General features: G+C 32.6%; 1 protein-coding gene across 1 annotated transcript; it reads right to left on the bottom strand.

Moving 5' to 3' along the window:
- Positions 1–6,826: 6,826 nt before the first annotated feature.
- On the bottom strand, positions 6,827–8,938 carry LOC142617930 (uncharacterized). The gene is made up of 5 exons (XM_075790905.1): positions 8,676–8,938; positions 8,500–8,587; positions 8,231–8,352; positions 7,998–8,118; positions 6,827–7,369 (listed from the first exon to the last, which is right to left on the bottom strand). Exons 3-5 carry the CDS (start codon positions 8,350–8,352, stop codon positions 7,007–7,009), a joined length of 606 nt encoding a protein of 201 aa, XP_075647020.1. The 5' UTR covers positions 8,500–8,587; positions 8,676–8,938; the 3' UTR covers positions 6,827–7,006.
- Between the last annotated feature and the right edge of the window lie 1,553 nt (positions 8,939–10,491).

Here is a 10,491-nt window from a genome sequence, read left to right as displayed (position 1 = left end):
TGCGTGTCTAGAATATTTTAAAACAATTTAGCAGTATAATCCTTTTATGATGTAATGAAAATCTTTTGTCTCACAAATTGTGCTCTATTTTATGTCATGTTGCACTGCTCAATACAAGTTTTCTTACATATCATGAGTTCTACTTTAAGGGTTTGTTTGGTTGGAATGATGAAAAAGTAAGAGGATAGAGAATGGAGAAGGATTAGAAAAGTGGGAAGATAGAAAATATTTTAGTTTCTATCATTTTTGTTTGGTTTGAGGTGGAAAAGCAGAGTGATGGAAAAATAAACCCAAGGGAGTTGCATTGCAAACTCTGTTGATCTCTTCAAATTTAATTCAGAACTAGAAGGCAAAAGAACTTTCTTAGGGGCTTGAACGCGCCATCTACAAATTGTGTTATCTCCTTGATGTTTACGATCCAAAGTCACCAAAATCCTCATCTTGTATAAAATCTATTTTGGTATTTTGAACATTAAGTAATTAGGAGAATAGGGAAAAAAAAAAAAAAGTTTTATTTTACATAATTTTTCTAAAGGAAATCAAGATAATGAGGTGGTATAAAACTTTAAAGTTATTTTGAGTATTAAAATTATATATTTAAAATTAATATACTCAGATCAATATTTTAAGTTATTGCTTTTAGTATTATCTTTATTCTATTATTCAAGTAAAAATAGAATCTTTCTTCCATTTATTGATCTATGATGAAAGAACATCTGGCTCATGGCAAGAAGTCTAATTCTCCAAGAGATGCGGGAATTATGACATACCCTACCCCACTTCGTTACTTCAAAATTTACTAGTCTCTTGTAAATTTTGAGTTTGACAATCTTGGGTCTGACAGCTAATAAAATTGTTTCAACATTCAATCTAGGAGGCTATGGGTCCTACTCCACTACTATAACTAAGCTGTTAGGGAAAGAGTGTTTGTCAAGTAGTTAGAAAACCAACAAAACCCTAAGTGTTCAATCATCCCTATATGGAAAATTTTCTGCAATCTCTTCCTCCTCTTTCTCATTCTCTTCTTCCTCATCAGAAGAGGTTTGTAGCTTTTATTTATTTTTATTGATTTTTTTTCTAACTTTGTGATATTAATGGATAACATTTTTCCTCTTGTGTACTAGGGTAGAGATTTATGTTTGGATCAAAGTTCTTACAGGCAGTACCCCTATACATTTTGTTTAATCACAAATAGCCTAATAGACCATATTATTGAGTGGAAAACTAGGAGATAGAAAATGACAAGACTTAGGTACAATTCTTTAGGTACTGTTACTTACATTTTCCTCTTAAAAATTTTAACACGTGTCAAATTAGACAACTTAACAAATGGACGTTAAAAGGCCCATCTATTTTTGATTTCTTCCCTTACTTTTTTTTCCTAACCTGCGAGAAAGCACAAAGCAAATGACTTCTTCTGTTCAGATCTAAGAAGTTTTCTTCAATTTAGATCTTTATCGATTAACTAGCAATCAAAACACTCTCTTTCTAAAAATTTTCCTTTTAGCTGTTTCTTTTTTCTTTTTTCTCTAAGAAAAATCGTATGCACATTTGGCTTCTCACTCTTCAAATCTATCTTTTGGTTTTACCTTTGAAGGTGAGGCAACTCTCAACATCTTTTGATCTCTCTAGATTGTTCATTTGTTCTATGTAATTTTCTAAATATGGAAATTTTCATTTGATTTTCTTGTATCTCAGGCTCTATTTATCTACAACTCAAAATATGGTTCAAAATTCCGCTTGGTTCCCAAGGAAAAAAGAAGAAAGTGAAGAAAGAAAGAAGAGGAAATTATTGAGGATTGTAGTTTTAAATGAAGCTAGATTAAATGCATCCAACTTTATCGTAGGCTAGGAAGGGGAAAAAACGTTAAGAAAAGAAAAAGAAAAGGAAAAAAGAAAAAGAGAGAAATAGATAACATTTGTTTGCTAAGTTGTCCAATTTGACAGTTGTCATAAATTTAAGAGGAGGAACCTAATTAAGTAACAGTACCTAAGAAATTATATCTAAGTTTTGCCTGATAGAAAATGGGAAAGGGAAAATAAGAGAGCAAAGGGGGCAGAGCAGGGGTGGGTTTGGTCGGAAAGGGAAAGAAGGGAATGGTGGAGCACAACAATTTTTACATGTTGATATTTCTTTTTTCTTTTCTTTTTTTCTCCCCTTTAAGTTAAAGTTTGGCATGCATTTTTTTAATACCAAATCCATTTTTTCCTAATAAAAAATATTATTTAATATAAGTGTGAAAGTAAATTTCTATGAATAATATTTTTTATTATTTAATTTTTATTCTCAACGAGTTTTCAATTCCTTCATTTTTTTTTCCACTCCCATCAGTACTGACTACTGACAGAAGTCCAAGCTTTTTTTTTTTTTTTTTTTTTTTTTGTTGAGAAAAACAGAAGTCCAAGCTTTTTGAGCTTGGACCCTTGCAGCTTTATGTCATTGATTAATATTGCACTTTTGTCACGTACAAACTTACAGAAGTCCAAAAATAGCGCTATCAAATTTATCAAGTTAATGGTCACCTTGAGAGTGTGCAGTGGTTTGACAATTCAGTGTTTTCCAGCCCATTCTTTTCATGTTGTGTCATGGAGAACCTTTGGGCTTTGTTAGGCATTAATTGGTTTGTTTATGAGTATTACAGTGATTTGGATTATAAAAAAATATTCAGACCGTTTTGTTGTTGGCCATATAATGGTTGATCTTTATCATCAAGATAAAACACTCATTAATTTTTCTTATTCAATAACAAGAAGCTTTGTCAATTGAGTGACAATAGAGTTTACCAATTAAGTTAGCTTAGAACCCACTAGTATAATTATGGTTTTAATATCTTTTGAATTCTCATTAAAAAATAAATATATAATATATATAATTATAAAAAAAAGGCTTTTGAATCGTACAAATCAGACTTATTAAAATGAGAATTTGCAAGCCATTTTAGTGAAAGCTCGTCGTTTTGGGCCCAAAAGGGTCGGCATGTAGTCCACTAGGCTGGTTCTCTTTCTTTGTCGAATCCAGTTAGTGGGCCCATTAGTAATTCAGTGGCCGAATTTGGGTCAAGGATGGCGCAACAAGACGAAACTATTTGCCATCAAAACGAAAAGTTGTTTAGTTAGTTAAATGTCAGGTGCCTTAAGATGAAGTTGTTTAGACTTAAGCTGTGTTGTTTTATAATTTTAATATACTCAGATTAATATTTTAAGTTATTGCTTTCAATATTATCTTTATTCTAATGTTCAAGTAAAAACAGTATCTTTCTTCCATTTATTGATCTACGATGAGAGAACATTTGGCTGATAGCAAGAAGTTTAATTCTCTAAGAGACGTGTGAATTATGACATATTCTACCCCACTTAGTTAATTCAAAACTTAAATTTTGAGTTTGACAATCTTGGGTTTGACAACCAATAAAATTGTTCCAACATTCAATCTAGGAGGCTATGGGCCTTACTCCATAGGTATAAATAAGCTATTAGGGAAATAGTGTTTGTCAAGTAGCAAGAAAACCAGCAAAACCCTAAGTGTTCAATAATCCCTTTATGAAAATTTCTTTGCAATCTCTTCCTCCTCTTTCTCTTTCTCTTCCTCCTTCCCAGAACGGGTTTGTAGCTTTTATTTATTTTTTTTATTGATTTTTTATAACTTTATGATATTAATGGATACTATTTTTCCTCTTGTGTACCAGGGTAGAGATTTATGTTTGGATCAAAGTTCTTACAACTATAGCTCTCTTCAGAAGTGCTGTTCTCTTTTTCTATAGAGCTTGGACGAATAGGCGTAGAGCAAACAGCAATGTTGCACATCCCTATGCATGTAATAATGAAGATACTATGCATGTAACACCCTAGGGCTGAGACATCAACTGGCCTAATTAGGCCATTGGAAATTTCCTAGCTTCATCATGTTGTCAACTTTTGGTTTGATTATACCGTGATTCTTTTGAGGTCACAAAGTTCGAAATTAGATTCCATTATTAAGATTAAGTCTAAATAGCTTGTTCAAATGTCCATTTTATATATTTCTATAAAAAAAAAAAAGGCAATTTCATAATATTTAAAACAGTTATTTTAGGAACATTTTAAAAGCTATACACGTTGTTTACACAGACTTGGTCTTAGTCAAATTTAGTCCACTAAAGGTACTTTTTTATTGAAGGAACACTTTCTGAAAAATGCAGTCTAAATTTAATAATATGTCTGAAATTTTATATATATATATATATATATATATATATATATATATATATATATATTTCATTATTAAAATTTTCTGAAATTAGATATGAAATTAAACTAGAAGAAGAAAATGAACATATTTATCCAACCCAAACACTCGGATGAAAAACTGTCTGCAATTAGTTAGTGGGCCGGCTAGTGATTCAATGGGCCAAATTTGGGTCAAGGATAGCGACGCAAGACCACTGTTTTAAAAACCGGACCGGACCGGCCAGTCCGACCGGTTCAACCGGAAAAACCGGTGCAGTCCGGTCCGGTTATATGTCTCAAAACCGGTCAAAAACCGGAAAAAACCGGAAATTTTGAAAAAAAAACGGTTTTATTTACGGTTCGGTTTTTAAAACCATGCGCAAGACCAAATTATTTGCCATCAAAACGACAAGTTGTTTAGTTAGTCAGGTGCCTTGTGACGAAGTTGTTTAGACTTAGGCTGCGTTGTTTTATAATTTTAATAAGTCAATTGAAAATTTTAGCGAAACCTTCCGTGATTTTATCAAGATAACATAATTTTGTATTTCTCAACCACATCACTTGGTCATATATTGTCTATACATGTTTAAGAAATCAGTGCAATATAATAGATGAGGACTTAAAATTTATATATGAATAGAGTTTGTTAAAAATAGATTAATTTTGGGTCATTGTTACTCTAGTTTACTATACTTTACTCCTCCATTTCCGCTCAATTCAAACAGACCATTAAATCTTGAAGCGCATTTTCTTATTGTGAGCCAGTTAAGTTAGCCAAGACACGTGATGTGATTTTTGAAATATATTTCTTCTTTATGCTTCCAAAACTCTTCAATAGGGGTGGCAAAGTAAGCTTAAACCCATTTGCCCACCCAAACCCACCCACTCTAATTGAATCTAAACCTACCTAATTATTAGTTGGATTAAATGGGCATCAACCCAATTAGACCTAGTGATTATTGGGTTTTAACTAAAAACTCATTGAAGCTTATTTAACCCAAAAACAATATACCCAAATTCAACCCAGCCCTTCCCCATTAAAAAAAAAAGAAAAAGAAACTAGCATACCCTAAATTATACACTGGGTTACACTTTACACCCTAAATTATTCGAATGCATACTTTGCACCCTAAATTTTTACACTTATAGCACTTTGCATCCCAATGTTACTTTTGTTATTATGTTTAATAGAATGCTACTGCACATGACAAGCACATGCATCTTTCTTAAGTGTAACAAACTTAAAAAACTAAAACACCCTGCTTCAAAATCAATCAAAACAAAACCCAATTTTTTTCGCATCTCTCTCCCTTCTCTCGTGCTTGCAGCCTCTTCCCCAAATCTAGTTTTTTATAAACCTTAAATCCCCAATAGAAAATTGCTTTTGCTTCCAATAGATTTCAAGCAGCAATCTGTTTGCATATCTGAGAAGTCTTGTCTTGTTGGTTTATAACCAACAATTCAACCTTTTAACTTTCCAAACACACACACACACACACACACACAATCTTTGAACCTTTGAACCTTAGATATTGAAATAAATGCATCTGCAATTAATTTATATTTTGACATAAACGCTAAACTTTGATGAGATTGAATCTTAAATAAAAATAATGTAAATTTAACTATCATAAATAATTACTTTTAAACTTTTACTTTTCTTAAATTCACAACTTTTGGAAAATGTAAATTTGTAATACAACTTTCAAAGAAGAGAAATACATGTTGTGTATTCAAAAGTTAGACCATTTTGAATATACACAATTGTTAGTTTTTTTAAAACCTTCTTCTCTCTTCCTTTGTGTATGTGTGTTAAAATACTTAGTATTATAAAAAAAGAAAATTGCCACTTAGGAACTGTTAGTGATAAAATGGAAATTTTTAGATACTTTGCCTAACTAAATATTTATCTATAGGTGACACTTTCTTGCTTATAAAATGATTTATTTTTCATTTTTATAATATATCAAAAATATTAATAAACAAAACAATTATAGTAGCAGTCTAAGATCTTAATTAATTGATGTTTTAACTTAATAATAAACGTCATTGATTTGAAATACTGTCATATCTATGGAAGTCTAAGATTTTAATTAGTAGTCCTCAAAATTTTAGAAAATTTCCAATTCTCACTCCCATAACAAGAAATTGTTTAAATTTATTATTGTAATCTAGGCAAAACATATATGATATCTTTTTGTGTGTGTGTGTGTGTGTTTTTTACAGAAAATGTTGTGCAAAATAAGCAAAAAGCCATCTTTCTATGGCTAGACAATAAACTTGTTTTGCATGCAGGTCTGTCAAAAATCGACGCCCTGACCTTAACCATTTCTCGACGTAATAGATCCCACTTAACGAGAAAGAATCTCTAATGAAGCACCACTCTTGTGTTTAGTATTCCCAACAGAACTCAACAGCTATTGTCATATTGCCAATAAGATGACCACAAAACCAATCAGTTTAGAAGTAACTTTCATAAGGCGTAATATCAATAAATCCAACAGGGCAACCAAAATGCAAGACAACTGTCTTGGAACATAGAACCTAAGCATATATCTTCCTTTAAATTTCAATATAGCCTACCAAGCATTCACTGCAAAGTTCATTAACAGAATGGAAGAAAAACTAGGAAACATAATTCAGTTATGTGTATTCTCAATCGGTGTCCAGAGAGTAACATAACATTTGGTTCAAACCAGCATAAAAGAAAACTCTACAGCTTTTGGGTTGTCAAGAAAGAAAAATCCCAATTACCAGTGTTTTGTTTGATGCACTAATATCTTCTTTTTCTCCCACTTAGTTAGTCTTTGTGATCAAACAACGGCAAAAGAGATTTCCTTTCATTCTTTGCATTACTGTTTTTTTCTTCCCAGCAGTTTCTTCTGTAGATTGTGTCCCATTCATCTATTAAACCTCCACGCAGTAAAGCATCACCAAGCAGATAATTAACAATTTGTGTCCTTGTAGGGCGTTTCCTTTCATCTAAGTGCACACGGTGCACTGTCAGCTTTGTAATTGACACTCCATCGCGAACATCAAAATCTGGTGCACTGTCAAAGCTCTTATGAACAAGTAAACAGCCAACTGGTTGTGAGCTAGAATTCAACTTCTGCTCGTACTGTCTCTGTGCCCATCCTACAGGGAATTCACGAGCAGCTTCGCACTTGGATTGATCAAAGACAAATTTAGTAATGAGCGCTAAAAGTACAATACCAAATGAAAAGACATAGGGAACAACTGATCATGAAAAAGAGAAGGAAAAGAAAAATTTTGTATGGAATAACCATAGGGAAAAAAAGACTGAAGTAAAACTGCAATTCCAAAAGACTCTTGCATCCAAGCAACTCCACTACAGTAAACACAGAATTGTTAACATTGCAAGCATTGACCCAAAAATTACAGTGACCATGAGTAACACGAACATTAGCACAACTATGAGATGCAATGCCTATAAATTCACTAAAATATCACCACAAGCATTCACAATAGTATTTTTTTCACACATTTATCAACAGCTTCGAGAGGAATGGAAAAATTTAAAGCAATACCTGAATAAGGGCAGCAACTTGAAACAGGTAACACTTGTTTATTGTAAAACAATTATAGCTTAGACTAGAGAAACAGAACAAAAAGCCTTAGGTAATTTTTTTACAACTTCACAACTCACTGCCTATATGTTTCTAATTCATGGAGGGTATTCAGGTATTCAGTAATTATGTAGACGCACAAAACTTAAACAAGTTCAAAACATTAAAATATGAATTATAAAATAAAACATAAAAGGGATATACCATTGTGAACAAAAAGTGGATCCATATAGCCATCACAACCGTAATATACTGTGCATGGATACCCTTTCGCAATGGTACGATCAGGTTGCAGACTAAAGTCAAGGAACACTGGATTGGAATCCTGTAGAGCCATAGGATTATGCAAGACTTCATAAAGCTTTTGAAAATTAAAGAATTGTGGGCTGGAGCTATAAAGTTAATTGAGAATTCATGATCACAACGCCAATGCTAACCTGATCAAGAATGACATGAGCAGGATGAACATTGCAAACCAGGTAATTCCGTTCATGCAAATGCTCAAGCACACGACCAACTCTGAGCCCCGCCTGCATTCTCTGGGTCCAAGTAAAATCATCTGCAAAATTTTCAACAAGACAAGACATCAGTGACTTAATTTCATAATCATGGTTTATAGAATCCACATGAGCCCTGCTACCTTTTTCGATAAGGTTGAGAAGAGAATCCTTTGATCTAACATCATAGACAACACCATAATGGGAACCTTGATCTTCTTCACAGCAATACCCTATCAACTTCACCAAATTGGGGTGATTTCCGAGGTCCGGATTTGTCAAAACAGAGAGCTCACCCTGAAAGATATGAGATTATAATCTCAACTCAATACACATTCTTGTAAAATACAATAAATGGTTAGATAGATAGATAATTTTGTAGTACCTCCAATCTGTCAACAATAGTATCGTTGCAAAGTGCGATGGTACATACTTCGTCATGAGGAAGCCCCCAAATTTTGACAGTAAGCTCTTGAGCATCTGGAGTTTTTCCACAGTAGAGTTTGCCAAATTGAACATTTACAATGAAGTTTTCTTTGCTAAAGGAGTCCGTTAAGACTTCCAAATCCCTCCAGCTTAGTTTTTTTGGTTTGCCATCAATTTCCACCTTTGATTATTCAACAATTTTTATAATATGAATTATTCATAGAAACCAAATATCACATAATCTACATGCATACATACAGAGTCATCGTCTCTCTCAAAACTGACTCAAAGAACGCACACTTATATATATATATATATATATATATATATATATATATATATATATATATATATTTGAACGGAAGCTAAAATCTTAAATATAAATATACTTACGAGCAAGGTTCTTTGTTTCCTCATCGAGCTTCCTTGTCTTTAGAGTAGTGCTGCTTGAAACAGCTTTCATTGTCCCAGCAGTAGCTGCACCAATATATAAATTCATAAATTAACTTTTACAATCTAAAATCTTAAACCTATATCATCAACAACTTAAAAACCAGCAATTGATAAATCGCAGCCATAATTATTCTACACATAATCAAACAACCTAAACTGATGTAGAGTAGGCGTGTAGAAGCAGAATCTATAACACACAATCACTACAACTCTCTCACGAAATCTAAGTTCTACAAGAACACTAAGCTAGTAGACAAAATAATAGAGAAAATTTCTCTAGCAAACTTTTATTAATAAACACATGACATTAAACAACCTTTCTATAAAGAGTATTTATAGGAAAAGAATTTCTTTTACTCATTTTCGGAAAAAAAAAAAAACACCTGAAAAGGAAAAACAATTTAATTAAGAAAAGAAAAGCAATTAAAATCCTAATTCTACTAGGAAAGAGAAAACAACATAAAATATTAAAACATCTTATTCTTCCTTAACCAATTTGCATCATAAACCAAAAAAAAGAAAAAAAGAAAAAGAAAAAAGAAGGCAACGTAGAATTAAACAAAAAGATAATCTAACTCATGAGAAACTCATTCGATACAGATACAAATCTTCATGGATGTTACAATAATTCCAGCGTATGTATGGTTTGAACAAACTCTAATAATCTTTTAGAGAGAATTAGTAATTGTGTTTGGATTGGGGGAGAGGAGAGCAGAACGGGGTGGGGGTTTACGTTCCCCTAGTTTAGATTTAATTTTTCTGCCACCAAAGCTTATAAAATGAAAAACATGCACAAAATACATCAAGCCTACATAACTCAAGTCTGTTTTGCCCTTTTACTCAAGCTATTGACACCCCAAACAATCTAAGGGAACATGTTTGTTCAAACTCACAATCAAGGATCCGCCTCTAGGACACAACTGATAGTGATGGCTGCCTTGGAGCCTTTCCATTTTGCTAGTACGTGCTGTGAATTTGGGCGTGGAAATAGTTGTGTCCGTAGAAGGACTTGTATTCTAATCCACCTCCCAAATCTGACCAATACTTGATATGTAAACTGCGTAATAAAAAATCAACACCAATTTTAGCATGAACACTGAGCAGCATCAGCTGGCAAATCAAGGAGCTTCCAAGAAATAATTTGGAGAATGTCCAAGATTAACTTTGGGAACAAAAATGCTTTTTGAGATGTGCAGAAGTGATAAAAAGCCGTATGTCATGCAAAAGATTCAAATAGAACTGAAAATCTTACCTGCATATTTTCCGTCATCATTAGGTTTTGACGATCTAATTACAGAGGGAAGCTATCCACACAAGTCAAA

This window comes from Castanea sativa, chromosome 11, assembly GCF_040712315.1.
Source record: "Castanea sativa cultivar Marrone di Chiusa Pesio chromosome 11, ASM4071231v1".
Taxonomy (NCBI): domain Eukaryota; kingdom Viridiplantae; phylum Streptophyta; class Magnoliopsida; order Fagales; family Fagaceae; genus Castanea; species Castanea sativa.
Note: the sequence above shows the minus strand (reverse complement) of the source record. Positions and strands in the feature narration are given on the sequence as shown.

Coding starts and splice junctions, on each gene's coding strand:
- LOC142617930 (XM_075790905.1), bottom strand. CDS start 8,352: ATGATTTTACTTGGACCCAGAGAATGCAGGCGGGGCTCAGAGTTGGTC. Junction 8,119..8,230: donor CTCATGTCATTCTTGATCAG/GTTAGCATTGGC, acceptor ATGGCTCTACAG/GATTCCAATCCAGTGTTCCT. Junction 7,370..7,997: donor TCCACTTTTTGTTCACAATG/GTATATCCCTTT, acceptor GATCAATCCAAG/TGCGAAGCTGCTCGTGAATT.